This window comes from Danio rerio, chromosome 22 (genome assembly GCF_052040795.2).
Source record: "Danio rerio strain M-AB ecotype USA chromosome 22, GRCz13ab, whole genome shotgun sequence".
In the NCBI taxonomy this organism is placed as follows: domain Eukaryota; kingdom Metazoa; phylum Chordata; class Actinopteri; order Cypriniformes; family Danionidae; genus Danio; species Danio rerio.
In genome coordinates, this window is record NC_141042.1 from 20,360,021 (window position 1) to 20,385,155 (window position 25,135).

The 25,135-nt window shown below is 35.1% G+C and overlaps 1 protein-coding gene across 50 annotated transcripts in view; it reads right to left on the reverse strand.

The window, feature by feature from the left end:
* The window catches only part of celf5a (cugbp, Elav-like family member 5a), a 369,011-nt gene that overhangs the window by 83,753 nt on the left and 260,123 nt on the right, over nt 1-25,135 (reverse strand). For 40 of the 50 annotated variants that reach the window (NM_001130788.3, NM_001431119.2, XM_087303133.1 and 37 more), the window contains 1 exon segment: nt 6,223-6,351. In NM_001130788.3, the coding sequence (NP_001124260.2) occupies nt 6,223-6,351 (129 nt within the window). 50 annotated transcript variants of the gene reach the window in all.

Genomic DNA, 25,135 nt, shown 5'->3' on the forward strand with positions numbered 1-25,135 from the left:
ACTTTTACAGTTTTACTGTATTTTTTGATCAAATAAATGAAGAATATGCTTGTTTAAAAAAATGACCACAACCTTTCTCCAGATTGTGTAAATAACTAAACCCCAGGAATAAATTACATTTTAATTCAATGTAGCAAGTAAAATCATTTTAATTTCTGATGATAGTTACAATTTTTATAGTTTTTTACCGCATTTTTTATCAAATAAATGCAGAATATGTTGAATATTACAATCTTTATTTAGTGCAAATTACTAAACCACAGGAATAAATTAAATTTTAAATAACATTCTTCAAAAATATTTTAATTGTACTATTTTTTCTTTTACAATTTTACTGTATTTTTGATCAAATAAATGCAGAATATGCCACATTTCCGATGAAAAAATCTTTATCCTGGGAGTGTAAATGACTAAACCACAGGAATAAATGACTCTTATGTTAAATGTAGCAAGTAAAATCATTTTAAATTCTAATTATATTTCACAGTTTTACTGTTTTTTACCGCATTTTTATCAAATAAATGCAGAATATGCAAAATATCACAACCTTTATCCTATTAGTGTAAGTAACTAAAAAAGTATCATAAACAACATTCAGCAAGCAAAAGATTTAAAAGTTAAATTAAAGAATTGAACTCACAATGTTACAGTTTTACTGTATTTTTGATTTTATTATTTTTAAATCCAGAATTTGTTAATTTCAAATTTACAAATTTTATTCTGGTAGTGTAAATGACTAAACCACAGGAGTTACAGACAATTTGACCTACATTCAGCAAGTATAATGATTTTAAAATAAAATAATATTGAACAATTTTACTGTACTTTTGATCAAATAATGCAAAATATGCTAAATTTTATATTTCTGACCACTATCTTTATCCCTGTGGTGTAAACATCTAAACCACATGAATAAACTGTATTTTAAAATAAAATCGTCAAAGTAAAGTTATTTTTATATTCAAAAAATATTTTACTGTTTTTCTTCAAATTAATGCAGAGTGTCTGAAGTACAACCGTTATACCATTAGTGTAACCAAACCACAGTAATAAATTAAATTGTAAAATTATATTTAGAAAGTAATTATTTTCTAAAAAAATGCCACAATTTTACTGCTTTTTTATCAAATAAATGTAGAATATACTTTTTTATGCTTTTTTAATATACTTAGTTCTGACCATAACATTTATCCCTGCGGTGTAAGTATCTAAACCACACAACAAAAATGTATTTTGAACTAAATTCAGCAAGTTAAATTATTTAATATTCTAAAAATATTAACCAATTTTACAGCTTTTACTGTACTTTTTTTTTCTTTTGATCAAATAAATGCAGAACATGCAGATTATTACAACCTTCATTTTGGCAGTGTAAATGACTAAACCACATGAATAAAGTATATTTTAAAATCAATTCAGCCAGTAAAATTATTTAAAATTCTAAAAATATTTACCAGTTTTACAGCTTTTACTTTATTTTTTATCAAATAAATGCAGAATATGCAGAATTTTCGATGGCAACCTTTATCCTGGTGGTATACATGACTTAGCCACATTAATAAGTAACATTTTAAACTATTCAGCAAGTAAATTATTTTATATTCTAATAATGTCAAAAAATGTTGCAGCGTTTACTGTACTTTAGATTAAAAAAAAAGCAAAATATGCTACATTTCTGATGAAAACATTTAAACTACTTTTAATCTACATTAAGCAATAATTTTAAATTTTAATGATATTTCAAAATTTTACTGTTTTTTACCGCATTTTTTATCAAACAAATGCTAAATGTGCAGAATATCGCAACCTTTATCCTGGTAGTGTAAATAAGTAAACCACAGAAAAAATAAGTACATTGTAAACAACATTCCTCAAAAAAATTTACTGTATTGTTGATCAAATAAAAGCAGAATATGCCACATTTCTGATGACAACCTTTATCCTAGTAATGTGAAAGACTAAACAACTGTAATAAGTGACATTTCAAACTACATCTGGCAAATAAAATTATTTTACATTCTAATATCATCAAAAAATGTTACAACTTTTATTGTATTTTTGATCAAATAAATGCAGAATATCCCAACCTTTATACCGGTAGTGTAAATAACAAAACCACAGGAATAAATTCAATGTAAAAATATATTCAGCAAATAAAATTATTCTAAATTCTAATAAGTTTCACAATTGTACACTATTTACTGTATTTTCAGTCAAACAAATGCAGAATATGCTTTATGTATACATACATATATATACATACATATATACATAAACATATATATATATATATATATATATATATATATATATATATATATATATATATATATATATATATATATATATATATAAACCACATGAATAAATTGTATTTTAAACTAAATTCAGCAGGCAAAATTATTCAAAATTAAAAAATATATTTTCCAATTTTACAGCTTTTACTGTACTTTAAATCAAATGAATGCAGAATATGCAAAATGTCACAATTTTTATCCCAGTAGTGTAAATAACCAAACCACAGGAATAATTTAAAGTGTAAACTATATTCAGGAGGTAAAATCATTTTAAATTCTAATATTATTTAACAATTTTACAGTTTTTACTGAGTGCAGAATATCACAACCTTTTTTCCAGTAGTGTAAATGAAACAGTTATTCGGTGACTGTTATGACGTCTATCTTCTTTGGTCTGTTCCATAAGACTGGATATATTCACCGATCGGCCCCCCTAAGTAGCAGAAATAATCCTCCAGCAATTTGTGTGCGACTGGCGAGGGAAGAACGGCGACTCCCACTGTGCTTTTCCAAATGCCAGGCTGTATTAGTGTCTACCACTGTCCCTGCGGCCTCGCTGGCCAAACAATGGAGTCTATAAAAAGTTGAGCGCTCAGATGTGTGCTTTTTCTGCGTCTCTGAAGAGTCTTCTGTGTTCAATGAGTGACAAATTGTTGGTTTTTGGACCGAGCGAAATGTCAACGCTAAGTTTTAGTATTTAGGAGAGTACACAAAGAGAAGAATAATAGAGGGAGGAACTTGATTTCGTCTGCCAGAAATTGATTGAGGATTGCGTACAGTTATGTTTTGAAAAAAATAAAATATTCAGCTTCTCTGGATTTATGATTTATAGGCGCGTCAGATTTTGTGTTACTGATTACATTACTTTTAAAATTAAAATAAAAATGTTGTCATTTAGAGCTTAAAATGTTAAAAAGGTGCCATGTTTTTAGACATATATTTAGACATATACACTAACCGGCCACTTTATTAAGTACATTTTACTAGTAGCGGGTTGGACCCCCTTTTGCCTTCAGAACTGCCTAATCCTTCGTGGCATAGATTCAACAAGGTACTGGAAAATTCCTCAGAGGTTTTGGCCCATTTTGACAAGATAGCATCACACAGTTGCTGCAGATTTGTCAGCTGCACATCCATGATGCGAATCTCTTATTCCACCACATTTTAAAAATGCTCTATTGGATTGAGATCTAGTGACTGTGGAGGCCTTTGAGTACAGTGAAATCATTGTCATGTTCAAGAATCATTACACCATCACAAATCCCACACCTTCTTCTCTGACCTCTGGCATCAAGGCATTTAGGCCACTAGAACTGCAGCTCACTAAATATTTTCTCTTTTTCTGACCATTCTCTGTAAACACTAGGGATGGTTGTGCTTGAAAATCCCAGTAGATCATTAGTTTCTGAAATACTCAGACCAGCCCAACTGGCATCAACAACCATGCCATGTTCAAAGTCACTTAAATCACGTTTCTTTGCCATTCTGATGCTCGGCTTGAACTGCAGCAGACCGCCTTGACCATGTCTACATGCCTAAATGCATTGAATTGCGGCCACGTGATTGGCTGATTACAAATTTGTTAACGACCAGTTGGACAGGTGTACCTAATAAAGTGGCTGGTGAGTGTATATTTATTTTTAGACAACACAATAACAATGTTTTTTGTTTGTTTGGTTGTTTTATTAGAAGGATTGAGAAATACATATTTGGTGGAATAATCCTGATTTCCCATATCAAGAAATGAAAACATTTGTAATTTTAACCAATTGTTATTTTCTGAAAAAAGAAGAATGAATAAATACATAAATAAATAAATAAATAAATGAAGATTTTCATTTTATAGGCGAAGAAACATTTAGAATTAACGAATAAGCAGTTAATTTATAGTTGTAACATGGAGTGCATGCAGCTATTTTTATAGTGCGTTTCCCACAGTTTCACATAAAAATGTTTTAGACTTAATATTCATTTAAAATATTAAGTGTTGTTTTGTCAAAATTCTCATGTACTAAAAATTTATATTTAAAGTATTAGTTGTGAAGTGAGAGGAACTTAATTCCATGTTTTTGTTTCTAGCATTGTTACATTGTAACATGTTACTGGTAGCTATATATTATAAGGACTTTTAAGATATGGCTTACGAATCATGTGACTCATTGGTGTTTCTTTTCTTGAAAAGATTCTTTTTTCAGAAAATACAGAACAGGGAGTGTTCATAAGTGTATAATCATGATATGGTGCAAGTCATGAATATGAGGGAGATTTCATGTGTGCTTATGACAACTTTCATTAAGTAACATTCGCTCAGTTTTGTGATTTTAAGTGCAAAGAAGACATTGTTTGAGATGTCGTTGCTGTGACAACATGACTTTTCCAAGATAACATAACTGGGCATAAATCTGTAATAAACATGAATGTCATGATGCCATTAAAACTCGTGAATATTTTTCAAATCACCTTTTTCAGTGGAACAAACTGAATTTGTCAATAAAATTTCTCATTAAAATATCCATACTCAAAGTGTAAAATAATTTTATAACAGCATCATTAATATTTACTGACATTTCAGTTTCCACAACAGTTATGGTCAAGAAAAAAAAAATATTAATGACACTTTTGAAAAAAAAATCATGACACAATTATAATGGCCTCTTGACAATCATGTTTATGACAGATACAGATTTATGACCAGTCATGTTGAAAAGTTGTTATAACATAGACATCTCACACAATGTCACTTTTGCTGTGTGAATGACACTCAATGACAGTTGTCATAAGCAAACTTAAAAGCTCATTCACATTCATGTGTCACGATCACTAGCAATCCTATGCAGATCGCTGGAGAACTACACATCTGCCACTACATGAACTACAACTACCATAATGCCTTGCGCCAATCTACAATCCCTACAGCTGACAATAATCACACTCATCAATCACACTCATGAAGACATACATTCAGATGAAACTTATTCTGGCTGATTACCAGGACTATAAACTCAGCACACACACACACACACACACACACACTTCTTTGTGTTTTGTTATTGTAACACCACAAAGTGTTTTTTTTTTTTTTGTCTTGTCATGCCGTATTGAAGCCGTATTTTTGACCCTTTGCCTTTTTTATTGTTTCCAATGATTTCACCATACATTGAATATATCGAAATATATACAGTTAAATATGACATACATATTTTTGATTACCTGTATGCTTTTTTTTTTGCCCCTGTTTTGACCATTGCCTGTCTGACCATTGTCTGTTTAATAAACTGTATGTGGATCCTCAACTTTGATATTCAGCACCCTTCTATTAAAAGAAAGGTTTCATGACAGTCTAATAAACACCCACTTCAGGTAACATTTTATAGTATTTATCTCTTTGTTGATTTGTTTGTTTATTTATTTTTTTGTTAATATAATTGGAAGAAATCTCTTCTGCTCCCCAAGGCTACATTTATTTGATAAAAATACAGTAAGAAAAAAAAAAAATATATATATATATATATATATATATATATATATATATATATATATATATATATATATATATATATATATATATATATATATATATATACATATTTGGCAGACCTATGATTGTTGTAATATATATATATATATATATATATATATATATATATATATATATATATATATATATATATATATATATATATATATATATATACATATATAATCATTAAGAAGTTTGTTTTCAGGTCTGCCAAATACGCTGTTGTTGTGTGAATAAACAACTTATTTTGTTTGTTTTTGGTTGAAAATGGAGTCAAGGGAATCCCTCCTTAGATTGCACTAATTATTTCATCAAATAAACACATCCTCAGTCAACATAACAGTGTTCCTTTTGACATATTGACTATTAATATATCATCATGCCATAAAAAGTGGCGTAACCCACCTTTGCTATTTCCGTCGGGACCTCTAAGCACAGTGCACTCCTCGATGACTCCGTAGGGCTCAAAAAGACGGTACACGTCCTCCTCCGTCTGCTGTTTGTTCAGCATTCCGACGAACAGCTTCCTGTCTTCTGAAGCAAAGAAAAACAGCACGAATCAAACGACTGGCGTCACCCCTAACCTAGCCATTACCCGCATACATTACTATTGTAAGCACAGCCCAAATAGCACTCAGACTTTTGGGCCTCGGCCAGGACCGGCAAACAGGGACTGCTTTTGCTTGGCCCATTTAGCTTGCGGAATGGAGTCGCAGCAGTAATTGTTCCCCGTGCCAAGTCTGTTCATTTTAATTTGGGGGATAATTGGGTTCAACCCCGTGTTGGAAATGGTAGGGTAGGCCTGAGGTGATAGCGCTAAGCTGTCCTGCTTAGAGGCCTGCTTTAATGGGAAGAAGCGGACAGAGTTTCTACCAAACTCTGGAGGGTGGAGATAGGCTGAGACTAAAGCTACGGTTGACCTGAAAACCAAAGCAACGTGAGATGCTGTCATCGGCTTTTGTGTTTAGTCTGTGCTAATTGGTTGTGTTTATAGATAATGCTTTCTTCGAGCTGAAATCTTGAATGTTAACATGAAATTATAAAGAGCTCCATGCCTGGAGATACTGGCCAAGGACATCTCGTATAAATGAATCACAGTAGGAAATCTGAATAAATCTTTTCATTCATTTACAGGGCAATTTCGCTATTAAAAAGAAAAACCCAGAATTTTTATCCAAAGTGAATTTGCTTAGTTTATGGTCAGGTCGACACAGTGTTGTTATAGTTAACCTAATCTAAATCTGACAAAATGTGTGTGTGTCTGTGTGTGTGTGTGTGTGTGAGTGTGTGTGTGTGTGTGTATGTATATATATATATACATACAATACGCGTATTCGTATTGAACCATTCGGTGCGAGGCTTTCGGTTTGGTATGCATTACAAAACCAAACGATTCAGACTAATATCTGAAAAGATAAAGGAGAATAAAGTGCATAAATTATAATGTTTTCAGTGTAGCTTTGTTCAACAAGGCATCCCAAATGATGTACCAGTCATACATTTCAAAATCACGCCAGTGTGTCAATAACTAGGAAAAGAATAAAACTAAAATGAGGCACACTACGAACAGCTATTCCTGTGGTATTCAGACAGGCTCTTACTACAGATTTGAACAGTGCAAAACACATCACCGAGGCGATCGGTACATGAAAATATAAGACCTCACTCGGTAGTGGAAAATTCATGTTTTAAGAAATCGTTAAATGTAATTAAGCCCTGTCACATTATTAATAAAAAATACTTGAAAGTTGATTGAAACTAAGTTCCATATAAAACAAAATTGTTCTTTTATTTCTGATTGTTTAAATACTACAATAATACATTTAATGTTATCTAAGAAGCTTTTTGGTTTCATTTTATTTGATGCTAAGAAAGTGTACCTCCTTCACTTTTAAAAAGTAAAAGGGAAATAAAGATCATACTTTTATGGTGTTAGTTTCAATAATAAAATAAAACAGTGAAAATCAAAGAAATTCTCAGGCATTTTTTTTTTTTTTTTTGCTGTACATACGCACACACACACACACACACACACACACACACACACACACACACACACACACACACACACACACACACATATAGTTTTAATAACTAATTTCTAATAACTGATTCTTTTTATTTTTGTCATGATGACAGTAAATAATATTTTACTAGATATTTTTTTAAGACACTTCTTTACAGCTTTAAGTGACATTTAAAGGCTTAACTAGATTAATTAGGTTAACTAGGCAGGTTAGGGTAATTAGGCAAGTTATTGTATAACGATGGTTTGTTCTGTAGACTAGCAAAAAAGATATAGCTTAAAGGGGTTAATAATTTTAACCTTAAAATAGTTTTTTTTTTTTTTATTAAAACTGCTTTTACTCTAGCCAAAATAAAACAAATAAGACTTTCTCCAGAAGAAAAAATACTATCAGACATACTGTGAAAATTTTCTTGCTCTGTTAAACATCATTTGGGAATATACACACACACACATATATATATATATATATATATATATATATATATATATATATATATATATATATATATATTCTGTTATTATATTCAGTCAAATATGACAATTATATATTATATGACGATTTAGCTAGTGTCAAATACATTTCAAAATCATATTTAGTGACATTTAAATCTAGCTAAAATGTAATAAATATTTGATTAAATGAATATACGATAAATAAATATATACAGTTATACTTGTACTTCAGAATTATATATTTTTTATCTCAAAATGTTTGGTTGTTTATTAAATCTTTTTCAATATATATAATTTAATCATTAAAATTTCATTTGGCATTTTTTCTTTTTTTTTTTTTACCTTTTAATTTCCATCAATTCCCTATGCACCCTAGTATTTTTGGTCATTATTACAAATTTCTACAACAAACAAGCATATGTCTTAACACACTCATAACGGCGTAATAACATGATTTTGAAGACTTCGGTGATTTCCTGAAGATAAATACAAAAAAAAATGCAACTGGAGTAACTACAGCAGTCGTGATCGTCAATCTCATATGTACAGTAGTAAGGTGTAAATAAATAACTGTGTTTTCAAAGTTTGATGACATTTGATGACGCGTGCAGGGGTTGTAGAGCTGTCCCATTTCTTAGGGGTAAATTTTGAAGCCCTTCCCCTTTACACTCAGTTTCAATGGGAAAGAGGATGGGGTACAAAAATAGAATTGTGTATGGACCCAAATCGATTAGCATGTGTTTTTTGATCTTATGCCAATTTGAAGTCGGTTAAACATCAAGGTACACATTGGGTTTAAATATAAACAAATCCCGGTGAATGTCAGGTGCAAAAAGGGACATGAGGCCGACTCCAAGCCAACTATACAACTTTATCAGCGCATTGATCTTTTTGAATATATGTCATTGGGATGGATGTGTCTATTGAGAATCTCTTAGTCTCGGTGACTCTGACCCGCACGTATTGATATTCCCTCATCTACTCAGGAACCTGGCCGGCTCGCCGCAGTTGTGATGCGCTCTAAAATAATCACGAGTGTCAGCATGTTGTCTGGGCCCCGTACACGCTCTTTATCGTTTGTGGCAGGATCAGAGGGTATGTATCAAAATAGAGGCGATGCATTGTGACATCTGTCACGTTACATCGGAGAGCATTTATCTGCAAAAAAAGAAGGCCCTGAACTGGAAAATAAAAGGGCAGGATGGGCCTTCAACAACGCCTGCAGGGAATCTTCCGATCCGAAGGTGGGCTGGTATAACGTTCCTGGACGCATTCACAAGCACGCTCACATGGACGTGGCCTTGAGGTCCTTCAGTGCTCCTTGTGATGTCTGAACTGGTGGGGGAGTCTGACTGGACAGGATTAATGTACGAAGCTGACCTGTATGAATTTAATACTGCGTGTGCTTCACCTTAATATTTATGCCATGAGCGCTGCTTTGGTAGCATGCTTTAAAATACACCCTTGCGGCTGTCCGATGGTTGACAGCTGAATGGAATAATGCTTATAGGCGGAAACAGTGGAACAGTAATACACACTATCAATCAGAATAGGCATATTTTCACATTTGGTTTTTAATTTTAATTTTTTTTTTGAAGATTCACTAATTCCCACAAATTTACAATCACTTAAAATTTAATTCAATTCAATTTATGTGTTCAGAGTTGAAGTTCAGTTTAATTCAGTTCAGTGTGGTTTAAATTTCACTGCTGGAAGTCCAAACACTGAAGAGTAAATATATTGACGCACAGCTCCACAAGTCCCAAACCAAGCAAACCAGTGGCGACCGTGGCAAGGAACAAAACTTTACCAATAAAAATGTACATAAATGCATTAGGAATTTATTATACTGTCGTTCATATGTCATGTGCAACTCATATAGAGATTTCTAAACTCACAGGAGGCTGAAAAGTGTGTCCTAGTTTATTTTTCGTGAAAATATTGGCTATATGTCATTGGCGCTTTCATGATGATTCATGTCTGATTTACATTTGTGGTAAATCAGAACATGAATGCGATTAATTTGTCTTATTCGTGGGAAAAAAATCAGATAACACTTTAAAATAAGTCCATTAGTTAATATGAATTACTGTTTTTAACTAACATGAATAAACTATTCGTTACACAATTATTACAGTATTTATTCATGTTTGTTAATGTTAGTTAGGTAAAAAATATTAGTTCATGTTAACTCAGTGCATTAACTAATGTTAACAAGCACAACTTTAGATTTTAATAATGCATTAGTTAATGTTTACTGTGATCAATAAATGCTTTACAATAGCATTCATACTAAGATAATGTTAGCTATACACATTAAATAGCATTTACTAATGGACCATTATGCTGCGGTCACACTAAAGTTTGTGCGGGGGAAATTTTGTTATACGGCCCTGTGAAAAGTGGCATTTTAATCTTTGATTGATCTCATGCAACCATGTGATGTGAATTCACAGGTCAGAATTCACCAAGTTTGAACTTTACAATGCAGCGAACTGCGAAACTTGTCGTATGAGCTTGTGTTTCCGCTCTGACGCGTTCGCGTGCATATGAATGGAAGTCTATGGGGTGAAAAGTGCAGTGTAAGAAAGAAAAGTGCTTTTTTTATAAAGGGTTACCAAAATAAATAGTTCAGTTTTTGTCTGATTTGTGACAAATCAGTTGTTTGATTAAAATCTAATTTAAATTTAAAACACGAAACCCATTTAAATTATTTATCTGATAAAAAAAAAACAGTTGTTTGATTTATGGATAAATGGATTTTAAATAAAAAAGTTTTGATTTTGAATGTAATCTTTTCAATGAATAACTAAAGACACTCTGATTAATTAATCATACAAAAAAAAAAAAAAAAAAAACTTGTCTTGATATTTTAAGTTATAAACAAAATCAAAACCTTTTTCCATTTTTCAATTTGTTTAAATGTCTGGTGGCACTTGTACCACTTATTGTTCTTTGCATCCCTACCGAAGCCCATTCACAGTTTCTATTTTAGTGTTATACTAAATAAATTGATGCCATTTTTAAAGTATGTAAAGATGAAAAAAGCGAGGGCAGAATTTAGATTTTTTATGGTGAAAGATTTCTTTAATGTGGTTTCCTTTGAGTCCCTGGATATTTTATTTAGCACTTTAGCTGTTCTCCCCCGGTTCAATAAAAAGGAAAAGTTTTGAGAACCTTCAAGCGATTTATAAAATAAATCAGCCAGAGAATGTTTTCATCACTCTTTTTGACAGGGATGAGGGATAAAGCATCACCACAGGGCCGCCATAAGAAAATAAAAACAGACACCGCTACTGACATTACACTTTTAGACAAAAGAGTACCACACACTCGCACAAACACAAAACAATGCAGTCTGCATTATATTACACTCTGTATAGGTGAATGTGTGGCTGTCTCGCATAATTTAACTTTTTCTGTTTACTCAGACAACAAAAGGTTATGAGAGTTGACTGTAGTCAATAATGCAGTTGCTGTCTATAAATAAGCAGGCAAAGTGAGTTTATCGACAGCATGACCACAGCAGATTCATTAAAAGGCATTGAAGTATAACATGCTGTACAGTATCCTGTTTATTTATATATATATATATTGCACGCCGTGATAAACGGTTCAGCAGCTTAGGCTCATGAAAAATGTGTTTATAATACTAATCCAGTTCTACTGTACGTTGTTCTGCTCTGAGCAGGGCTAGTACTGGTCTTCCTGGAACTGGATTCTAAATGCTAAACATTAACATTTTAGCATTTAGCAGATGCTTTTATCCAAAGCAACTTTCACCCATGAACACACACCCAAGACAGCGGGCTGCCCAGGGAGCAATACCTCAGCTGTGGAATTAAGGGTGGAAGAGAGTGCTGGTTATTTACTCCCCTCACATGGGGGATCATGTGATGCTTTGAGAGCGACAAGACGTGCCTGAAATAGCTCAACATATAGCTGAATCTTTTACTAAACAGTCACCCTAATTGCTTTAAGAGTGCACAGAATTGATAAGAAAGTGATCAAGATGTTTCTCGATGCCTTTTGGTCGCAATCAAATTCAAGGTAGAAGAAATAAATGCCAAAACTAGAGCACTATTGCCAAGCTAGAAGGCAATAATCCGGGGCAAACGAAACTACGTTATCGTATGACGCAGTTAATTCTATAATCGAACAGATGTCAATTGATCTTAAAAAGAAGTTACAGACGATATGGGATCCAATTACCGAGATATCAGGCAAGTTGGACAGTATGATCAAGAGAGTCATCAAGGCCGAGCAGAGAATATCTAACCTCAAGGATAATAAAGTTAACAGCTCAACGTGCCTCGTATCTATCAAAAAAAGTATCCCTGCAAAAAGTATCCCCCCACACACAGGACTTGAACCTGAAACCTTTGGATTCAAAGTCCAATTCTCTAACCATTAGGCCTAACCCCACCTGTCCCTTAAGTTGCCTTACTAGACCAGCAAAGGAATTTGAACAGTTTTTCTGACATAGGAGGTAGGGGTGCTAAAAAAAGGAAGCTAAAGATCTCAGCCTCTAGTGCACCTCTTAAAGTCATTGGATTGTGATTTACCTGGTGCCATGACCCAGATGAGAGTGACTGGTCGTGTGTGTGGCTATAGCCAGGCTTACACTGTGCAATCTTTAATAGACCTTTATGACTGTAGCTTGTCAGACTATATGAACATGATCCCCATGTCACAGTGTAAGATCTCAGTTGTCATAATGTCAGACTGCATGACAATCAAGACATGCCAAAGAAGACCCATCTGGAGTTTGATGTCATCCAACCATGACATATTCAGCAACACGCATCCTGAAATGGTACCTAACAGCAAAAGTAAGCCAGCTTATATGCCTTGATAATAAAACCATGCAAAGGTTCCTAGCAGTGATTTGAATTGCATCATCACGTTTGGCAGAGAAGTCACACTGCAGCAAAGTGTTTCAAATCTTCTGACACTAGCAGAATTTTAACAAAGTGTAAATCTGATCACAACAGCCATAAATCGCCTGTTGGCATACATGTCAAATCAATGATAAGACCACTTATTTTAGTCTAGGATTATAAAAAATCTTTAGGATTCCTAAACTTTTTCTCTAACAATCAAATCATGGCCAAATAACACACAGTGTGACCCAGGCTTAAGGACAGCTACAACGAGATGCAAGTAAACCTTACTACAACTGAAGAGGCCTCACTGCCATCTGGGTAACAGCACCAATGTAACAATTATGGAATCCATTCACCCTCTCCAGCACAGGATTCAAACAGGCGTATTCCAGTACAAAACAGATTTGTACTGATTTCTGGTATACGTATACGATCAGAGCCAGCTCTCTAGGCCCAAGGATTGAGATTTACCTGACCGGAGCAAGGACAAGGGTGGCAAGTGTAACTAAGGCCAGCTCCTAATAGATGTGCAAGTAAACCTCTGACAAGTTTATCCTGAATTGTTGTTCTCGCTTTGCTCTGAGAAAGGATTCAAACCAGCATTTCTGGCATAGGAGGCAGCCTCGAAAGGCCAGAGAGATGTTTGCCCACACAACGTTTACAAGCTGATCTCCATTAATCTAACCTTACCCCCCCTCAACAGGGTCACAGCGCAATGGTAACCCATTAGTTGTAGTCATCCTGTGTGTTTCTGGCAAATGAAGGAAATGTGTTAGCAAGGGTGCTAAAGACCACAATATGTAGCATCAGTTGCTAGTCCTTTTAATGCCATTTTTAGTTCTTTTCCTAACCCTCAGTCCCATCCGTCAGGCACCAATGTAACCCTTCCAACTGTAGTCCCCCCACTCTTATTGGGATTTGACCAGATTTTTTGGCAGACATGCTAACAAACAAATACCACAGTCTCTATGATAAGTAAATTGTTTGTCTTTAAAAATCACTGTAGCGAGGTTTAGCTGCACAGCTCTTACTAGTTGTCCATCATTACACCAAAGAGACATTTTTGCAAATATGTTATTATTTTCCCTTGTGTATGATTTATGGGAGTTACAAAGTGAAATGTCTAGTGAGTGTCTAATGAATGTAAAAATGTTTACATTTCTTAAAGAAAAAAAACCTTCATATTGCGGCTTTGGAAACTAAATATCTAAATGCAACCCAAGCTCATTCTGAAAATGTAGTCCCATGGACACTTCTGGAGACTGCGAATTATGTAGCCGGAGGTAAGTATGGCTGCATTTAATTTCTTAAATTAACGCTACGGGGCGGTATGATGCCGTTCCTTTTTGCGCTTACCGGCTGACTGCTTAACTTCATGTGGAGGGTTTTTCCGCCGCAACCAGTTTGTCCAGTTAGCTCGTCGTGTACATCGGCGGACTTAAGACACAGAGAGGAGCTGACCACGACAACCACAACAGGGTTTGTCTGGGGAAGAGCGGTTGCAGAAGGCAGGTAAGACAAAAACAGAATCCAAAAAATTAAGTGAACAAGTGAGTAACAGGGTGAGAATGTGGTAAAATTTGAAAACGTGGTAAAAACAAGACGAGGGCTTTTCTTTTTCTGGATTGCTTTTGAAAGTTGTTGGTTGGGTTTAGGGAAGTGGGTTGGGGGGTCAATAAATAAAATTGGTTGGGTTTCGGGAAGGAGGCCATTCAGTCAGTCATTCAGTCAGTCAAACAGTCAGTCAACAGCAACCTCTAGTGGGTCAGCCAATTGGCCGGTCGCCCAGTCGATCATTCAGACATCAAGTCAAGACATACGGTTATTCGACAGTGGCCTCTGGTGGGTTTATGCGAGAACAGTTCGAGCATGAATGTCACTCGCGAGAGACATTTTAGATCCGAAAAAGCGTACACAACGGCCTCTCGTGGATTCGCAAAAACAAAAACTGCAAAAAGTATTTCGTATTTCGCAGTCTCCAGAAACATCCACAGGACTACGTTTCAGAATGAGCCTGGGTTGGCTAAATGAGGTGTAAAGATCAATGCTTTAAAGTCCATGTGAAATCAAAATTTACCATATTTATTTTACTAGTGCACATTGTTATTCTTAAGGAAAACAATTATTCCATACAAGTTAAATCACAGAAGAAAAGGTCTGAGCATTTGCTTCTGCATTTAAAGTGGTGGTCCTTCTGGGTAGACATCAGTTTGATGACATCAGCTACAACATTCTTAACCACTTAATCAAGTCTCAGCAACTTTAACATGTTTGAAAACAGCTTATCATCTACACTTGAATGAAATTAAAGTTTGTGTAGAGCTGACTCTAGAGCATGGGTGCCCAAACTCCATCCTGGAGGGTCGTGTCCGGCATAGTTTAGATCCAATACCAATCAGACACGCCTGGGCTAGCTAATCAAGCTCTTAGTAGGCTTGCTAGAAATGCAGGTGTTTTGAGGCAAATTGGAGCTAAGCTCTGCAGGGCATCGGCTCTCCAGGACTGAGTTCGGGCACCCCTGCTCTAGAGTTTGTTTCATGAGAACTGCAGTGATCTGTATATACAAATACGTGTCTTAGACTACTGCAAAAAGTGACAATGCATCTGGCTAGCTGTTTAATCACTACAGTGACATCAGGGTGCTCCAGCGTTCTCATCGCACATTTAATTGATTAGCGCTCTTGATATTTGCATACTTTACTCCCGTGTGTCCTTCATACTCGGTCCGGCCCCACCAGCTGTGATGCTGCCTCCAAAAATTACTCCTATCAAGCTTCATCAACTTCAGCGGCTGGAAAGAGTTTTGTTTAATACATCACAAATTAAGCGACAAAACGACAAGGGGAGAACAAGATTGCTAGCTCCATGTCTAAGGGAATTTACGTCCTTGTGATATGACTGGGAGCAAATTCGTATTTGTTTAATATCACGACTGATTTTTGTTATCTTTATTATAGGAGTAATGCGCCTCGACTGCAGAAATAGCTATTACTGTAGGCCTTGACTATATACAGCCGTGTGTTTACTTCTAAATTTCTCACACATTAAATAAAGGAAATATAATAGCCTGGAGGGGTTTCAAATGTTAATGCCAAGGACTTGAAATATGATGATTCTGATATCTAAATTATAAAGACATATTTATACCTGTGACAAACAATGTTATCATTATATAGACAAGAAACTATATAGACAACAATAATTTAACTATGCAAAAAAGATATGGGGTAAGATTGTACAATAAGGCTACATTACATTAGTTAACTTAGGTTTTTATTTATAAATGACAGTTAATGTTATTTAATTATTGCAGATTATGACAAATCAACAATCAACAGATATAAATAGTATACAATGTACAATTATATAAACACTCACCAGCCACTTTATAAGGTACACCTGTTCAACTGCTCGTTAACACAAATTTTTAATTAGCAAATCACATTGAAGCAGCTCAATGCATTTAGTCATCTAGATATGGTCAAGACGATCTGCTGCAGTTCAAACCGAGCATCAAAATGGGGATAAAAGGTGATTTAAGTGAATGTGGCGTAATTGTTGGTGCCAGATAGGCTGGTCTGAGTATTTCAGAAACTGCTGATCTACTGGGATTTTCTCGCACAACCTCTCTAGGGTTTACAGAGAATGGTCCAAAAAAGAGGAAATATCCAGTGAGCGGCAGTTCTGTGGGCACAAATGCCTTGTTGATGCCAGAGGTCAAAGGAGAATGGTCAGACTGGTAGAAGAGCATATCTAAACGCACAACAAATCCAATCTTGAGGCAGATGGGCTACAGCTGCAGAAAACCACACCAGGTGCCACTCCTGTCAGCTAAGAACAGGAAACTGAAACAAGGTCCCGAAATAAGAAACTGAAAAAATTCAGGCCCATCTGAGTTACACAAACAATCATAATATTTCACATAAACTCATTTACAGATATCAATCGTTCAGAATAAAAGACAGGAACCCACTGCAGCAGGTTATCATCCTGATCTACTACTAAACATATAAAACCGATAAAGCACCGCTTAACTGCAATCGCGTTTTCACAATTTAGATCTGTGTTGTTGTTTAGTCTGCAAGAAGCGTCTCTGCAAACATGCAGACAGTATCCTGGCTCACAAGAGCAGATCCTGCAGCTTCTGATAAGCCGCGAGGTGAACGGTCGAGTTTGTAAATCACTGTCCTGAGAGAGAGACGAGTGATAGTGAATCATCACTTTTCCCACTCTTTTTTTTTTTTGGAGAGTCGATGGACTACCTGTCAGTCAAGCCTAAATAGGGTGGGGGGGGGGGGGGGGGGTCATTCCTTAAATCTGCTGTCAGGCCTCAGTGAGTAAATCCCATTGTCTGAGGCGGCGATAAGGAGAAATGATGAACAATATTAGCATCTTGATAAAAAGCAACATACGAATGAACAAACACATTAGCGGAGAATTACTGGGTGGGCAATTATTCATGTGTAGAGTGAGCAAACCCAAAGAAAAGTGTTGGTTTAGCGCGCAGATAAGCGATGTAGACAGATAGGACGGGGCCGAGATAGATTTTGCTGCCATTTCCACTTGGCAGACCAGAATTGAGCCTTTGAAAGCGGCGCGCGGCCCCGAACACTAATTAAAAACAACACAACAATTACCGCATGTAACAAAACACAAGCTCAACAAACAGACAAAGAGGGTTAAAGTAATTAACCTACAGAACAAACCCAGTAGATTTGGATCCAATTCATTATATATAACATATCTTGTTTTGTTGGAATACGCGCATCCGTCGGGATCTCTATCTGGCACAGATGATCAGGGGCTTCGAGGTCTTTTGGCTGCTGTCGATTTTGAGGCGCGTCTTCGAGTTTCACCTCCCGTGAGTTAATCTGAAACAATCAGACTCGGATTAGTTCACCAAGGGTTTGGCCAAATAGATTAATCTACATCGAGCCACAGACGTTTGGCAGTTTTTAGCAAACAGATGGGCATCAAAATTTGATCAAGGGAAGTAAAAAAGAAGTCAACAACTTCATTTCCATAACACTGCGTGCCAGAGTTATGTAAAGCTAAACAGTTTATGTAACTTTGGCTTGCTAAATATCACAAGGAGTTTGTTCATCCGGCCAAGCAGACTTGCTTGGACAGTTCTGATGACATTTTTGCAAGACTTTTGTTTGCAAAACTTTTTGGCTTGTTGTCACATTGGATTTTACAGTTTATACTATTTATACTTGTAAAATGTGCTAAAAAAATCTACCCTCTGCCACTTTTCCAAATGATAAACTGGAGGTAACATTATTATTTGTTGCTTTTAATGTATTCAAAATAATTCATTTTGTATTGTTGTTTTTTATTTATAAAAAAATCTATACATATTTTTTTGGGAAACAGGTACATTTAATGTAAACATTTGGAACAAATACAATTAATTTAATCAATTAAAATAAAATTATTAATATTATTATTATTTATTATTATAAAATATGGCAAAGCAGTGGTGTAGTAGGTAGTGCTGTCGCCTCACAGCAAGAAGGTTGCTGGTTTGAGCCTCGGCTCAGTTGGTGTTTCTGTGTGGAGTCTGCATGTTCTCCCTGCGTTCGCGGAGGTTTCTTCCGGGTGCTCTGGTTTCCCCCACAGTCCAAAGACATGCAGTACAGGTGAATTGGGTAGGCTAAATTGTCCGTAGTGTATGAGTGTGTGTGTGAATGTGTGTGTGGATGTTTCCCAGAGATGGGTTGTGGCTGGAAGGCCATCCGCTGAGTATAAACTTGCTGGATAAGTCAGCGGTTCATTCCACTGTGGCAACCCTGGATTAATAAAGGGACTTAGCCGACAAGAAAATGAATGAATGAATGAATTATTATAAAATGTATTTACTTTGTATGTATATTTATTTAAAAATTAAAATAGTAATACCAAGAAAATTGGATTCATTATTAGATTTTTCTTCTAATGTATGAAAATTAATTGTATTTTTTAAATAATGAACTAAATGGAAATGACTATAAATACTGCATTAATAATTATATTTACAAATAAAATAATTTTATAAAATATTTATTATTGTAAAATCTCTTATAAATGTGAAATATTTGTATGTATTATTTGTAAATAAAAAAATTCATGATTTTATATATATATATATATATATATATATATATATATATATATATATATATATATATATATATATATATATATATATATATATAATTTTTAATTTATATTTAAATACATTTTAGAATGACTAAAAATAAAATGAACACTAATGCAAATCATGACCAAATATTGTTTTACCACAATAAAAAAAAAAAAATACTAAATTCAACAAACATAGCTTTTAAACCAAGCGTTTATCAAGTATTTGACTCAAAGCTGCACTAAATCTCCAAGCGGTAACTAAGTGAACTGAACCGCAACGCCGCACACTGTAATCTAAATAGATTGCGGTATTCGGGTTGCGTCTGCAGTTAACTGCTAGGTCAACACATAAAATAAAAGCCGCCGGCTGCAGAGATGGCCTTCAGACAGCAACAACAAATCACCAGGAGACTTGAAGCAAATGGCCAGCACATTTTCCATGTCACCATTCCATCACAAACGACGTAAAAATGCTGCAAAAGTTATTTGTGCGCTTTAATAGCAGTGGCTTACAGCTTCTCCTGTACGTTTCCAGTTTACAAAAAGCAAGAGATGTGCTTGTTTAAAATGAAAGTGAAAGTTTAAAAAAAGCAGACTTCTAAAGGTGTAATCAAAACGGTTGACGTGCAGAGGGAAACCTTGAAAATATTATAAGCGGCCGCATGCATATAAAACCGAGGCTAATATTGGGATGCGGGGGAGGAAACAGTAGGCCTAAAATATTTTATCTCCACCATATACTTCACGGCAAATTTACACTCGATATGATAACACACATGAAATATGACCTGCTACCTTGTGTCGGCTTCGACGTATTACATCGGTGCTCATAAATCTCTAAACCCCGTCCACGCAAGCCAGTATATAAACATTTACAATATTGCAGGGCTATTTATACTGTCTTCCTTCATAATGCCACTCGCCGGGCGCTTCCGAGACGGTTATGATATGGATTTTGTTTTGTTTCATTACATTTATGGCTGTTTTTATTACATATACAAGCGCAGCTGCTTTCTGACGTACAGTAGCTGCCGTTTGATGTACATGCATCATTATTTTTTTCATTGTTTGACTGATACTGATTTATATGCTTCGCTGTAACCAACCACACACACACTTTTTCTTACAAGCGGTTGGTTAATGAGTCACATGCTGTAGTGCACTCAAATCATTAACCTCTGCTTTCTGATTTTTTTAGGAGGATGCAGGTCTGCTTGTATGGGACAAAGAACTTCATTAAGAGGATAAAAGCAAGTCTGAACAACAGTCATAAAAGCCACAGAGTGAAGTGGCCGCATTGGCCTTCTGGGATTCTTCAAGGCGCAAAGTGGAGCGGAGGACAAGACGTAAGTGTGCAAGAGGGATGACTGATAAATAATGGGGAAACAGATGCACCGAGGCCAAAGAAATATTTTTTATTTATATTTTATTAGTCACACTTTATTTTGATGGTCGGTTTGATACATTGCATCTACATTTCAAGTAATTCTTGTTAGATTATAAGTAGATTGTTAGGTTGGGTAAGAGTCGGTGTAAGTTGACATGCACTTGCAAAGTTTCTTATAGTCAGTTAAATGCCTGTTAAAGTAGCAGTATCAACAATAATACTCAATACTCAAATGGACCATCAAAATAAAGTGCTACCAAATACTGGCCAAAAAATAGGTCTTTGAAAACTTTGATTAGTTCAAAATGAGACACTTGCTTGTTAAGAACCTCATCTAGCTTGCATTATTAAGGTACAAGTCTTGCTATTAAACCATCAACTATGACTTTTAGCTCAATAGACTGCAATTTTTTTCCTTATTAACAGTTTTTGAGGTAGTAGTTGGGTTTGGGTGTTAGGTAGGATTCAGTTAAATAAGATCATACGACAGACATACTTTATAAGTACTAATAAACATACAATATCTTAATAATAGGCAGATATTGAGCCACTAGTGTTAACTAATAAGCTACATTATTGTTATGATGATCATATATGGTCTAACAATGTTTAGGTGTTTACCTTCTAATATGAACATTTAACTATCTTATTTTTGTGGAAGAAAATGATTTGCAAATTTGTTGGAGTAAGATATTAAAATACATGATTATGGCAGTAAAATGACTAATAAATTGCAAACTTTGACTTTAGTAGAAGGTACAATAAAAATATGTTGCAATAAAAAAGGTTTTAAACTTACTTTGATATAAGTATCTATTGAAATTGCACTCAACTTGCTTTTTAAGACACCTGACCTCATTTAGTTTGCATTAAAAAGGTACAACTATTAAACCATCAGCTATGACTTTTAACTCAATAGACTGCTAATTTTTTTGCTTATTAATAGTTATTAAAGTAGTTTACGTGTTAGGTAGGATTCTGTTTGCAGTATATGTACTTTATAAGTACTAATAAACATACAATACTTTAATAATAGGCAGATATTGAGCCACTAGTGTTAACCAATGAGCTACACTATTGTTGTGATGATCATATATGCTCTGACAATGTCTGAGGACACAGTGTTCATCTTCTAATATGAACATTTTACTATCTTATTTTTGTGGAAGAAAATAATATGCAAATTAATTAGACTAAGATATTATAATACATGAGTATGACAGTAAAATGATAAATAAAATAATAATATTGACTAGTAGAAAGTAGTAACAAATTTTTGCAATATAAAAAGTTTTATGCGTACTTTGATATATCTATTTATTGTAATGGCACTCAATGACATGTTCTTACTTGTATGTACTGTATGCAAATTATATATACTACACCTGTGTCCAACTACAGTAGGTCTACTTCCCAACTAAACTTGCTGGGTTCTACACAATTCCTTCATGTTGTCACAACACAAATCTATTAGGTTACCTTAATCATTTTTCCAAATTTAAGTGGATTGAACGTAAAATAATGAAAAGAAATATTGAAAATAATTTAAATCAAAATAATCTTAAGAATTGTGTTTTAAACTAATTTTAAGTAAGTAGTTTGAACAAGCAGCAAATGTCATTTTTTGAGTGTATATGGTAAGGAGGGGAAATAGGGGTAAGTGTTCATGTTTAAATTTGTAGTATTCCTAAAACACACCAGATGCACCGCTTGATGACGCGCCTTGCAGCGATTTGAATATTATAATTCTAAACATAGATTTTTATCAGTGTATGCATATCTGCGCCGCAAGTCGGCAGCTGTCCGTGGCACCTAGCTGTGTCACAAAGCGCCATCTGAATACTTTCAATTTCTATAACATGAAAATGTGTGCGTCTGGTGTACGATACTTCCTATTGTCATATGCACGTTGCAGCGCATGCTGAGCAGCACATGTAGTGCGGTCACAGTAACAATGTTCATTCCTCAGCAAAAGTAGCACTTCATCATCAAATGTAGTAACTAATGCAGAAGTAACTTCTCTTAATATTTGTGATTTTGGTCTTGAAGTTACACAGCAGGCACAGAACGTCAACATGACATCAGATTGACGTTGTACCCCAATGTTGTGGGTTGCTGCAGTTTGTTTGGAAAACTAAAATCAGGATGACGTCAGAACCCAACGTCAGGCAGACCTCAATGTCAAATGTCGGACAGATTACTTTCCAGCACAACCTAAAAATAAATATCTAAAAAAAACGATTAACTTCTATTGATGGTACAGCTTGACGTTGTGTGGACGTTACCAATATGACGTCTGTCAGACATTGGATTTCGGTTGCCAAGCCTGACAAACAAATGTTAGTATCTGATGTCAAAATGACGTTCGTTTAAGATGTTGGCTCGACGTTAGATTTTAGTCACTTTCCAACAAAACCTAAATCAACCAAGTATCAACGTCATTTCATGCCATTATTATACGTCAAAATTACATTGTCCTGAGATGCTGGTGACCAAAATCTAACTTAATATTAATGTCTTATGATGTTGTGTGTCTGCTGGGCAATTCCTCCAAAACTATGCAATTTCAAAGTTAGATCAAATACATCATATCACAATAATAATAATAATAATAATACTATTAATAATAAATCAAATAAAATACAGTCATGTTATGCATTACAATGCACACGTTTTGTCTAATTTCTCTACTTTTTTATGCAAATTCTACAGTCAATACATAATAAACACTAGTACATAAGGGCCAATCAGATCAGGGGGTGGTACTACGTTTTCACAGTCATCATTAGACATGTGCTCAGAGCTTCCTGGATGGATCTCCTTATCCATATTTATTCTCTAATCTCAGTGTGTGTTCCCGAGCTGCCCCTCGCAGGGCTTTGACTTCCAAATCTGCAGAGTTAACAGTTACAGATGGGGGAAAATGCTGGATATGGTAAAGTGGCAAAATACATAAATAAAAACATAAGCCGCCCCGAAAGCGAGTCCCATATCTCGGTGATTTCATAATAATGTAGGTTGATTTCCTCCGTACAGTATACAGGCTAAAATTACAGTGTGCTGCAAACTGATAAACCTTGAACTCCTCACCTCCTCTCTCATTGTCATGCTGTTTAATGCAGTCCGGAGGAGACTGTAGGAAATTGGCTCGGGATAGCGCAGTAGCTGAGAGACCCGTAGGCCTGCCATTGACTTTGAGCAGGTACATCTTCACTCTCCATGTGGGGTGTGTAATATAGAAGTAAACAGGAGAGCTCAGCTTGACGGAAACATCCGGACTCTGTTACGCCATTTAAAGCTTATTAGGATCAAGTCCAAAAATAGAAGATGAACATTTCTGGGTGGTCAGAAAGACGTCTTATGTAACCTGAGGGAATCTTAAACAGATTAGATGAATCAAAAACTGTATTTTTAGAGAATGAGTCAATTATGAGGAGCGAGGCATTTGTAATTCATTCATTCATTCATTTTCTTTGGCTTAGTCCCTTTATTTATCAGGGGTCTCCACAGCGGAATGAACCGCCAACTAAACAGATTAGATAAATCAAGAATTGTATTTTTAGTGAATGAGTCAATTATGAGGAGCGTGGCATTTGTAATAAATTCATTCATTCATTCCTTTTCATTTGGCCTAGTGCCTTTATTTGTAAAGGGTCGCCACAGTGGAATGAACCGACAACTAAACAGATTACATGAATCAAGAATTGTATTTTTAGAAAATGAGTAAATTTTGAGGAGTGTGGCATTTGTAATTCATTAATTTTTTCTTCTTAGTCCCTTTATTTATCCGGGGTCGCCACAGCAGAATGAACCACCAACTTATCCAACATATGTCTTTGGACTTTGGGGGTAACCAGAGCACCCCCTCGCGAACATGAGGAGAACATGCAAACTCCACACAGTTATGCCAACTGACAGAGCCAAGACTTGAACCAGCAACCTTCTTGCTGTGAGGCGACAGTGCTAATCACTGAGCCACCATGCCACCCTCTACGTAAATTATAAAACTGTCATTTTGTGAAACTGTTAATGTCATGACAAGTTTAGCTGACAGGCAAAAATGAGTACTTCACAACCAAAAGAACAATGGTGGATTACAGGACTGTCGGTGCGTTTCAAATGGGATCTATCACCCTCCAAAGGGCACTTTTCTTTTTTTTTTTTTTGTAAAAACAATCATAGCTGCCAAATTGAAGTGTCGTTCCAAACCGAAGTGTTCAGAACTGGCAACTTCCAAGGTATCTTCAGAATGAAGGATTTCAAAGAGTGCAACTGATGGACGCTCTGGACCCCTATGATCTTTCACACAGGGTTGATTAGCATTGCACACTTCATTCCATAAGGGAAGGGCTCACTTCCAAAGTGACAGCTTGTAATGGCTTAGGGCAGGGGTGTACAAACCCGGACATGGAGGGCTGATGTCCTGCAGATTTTAGC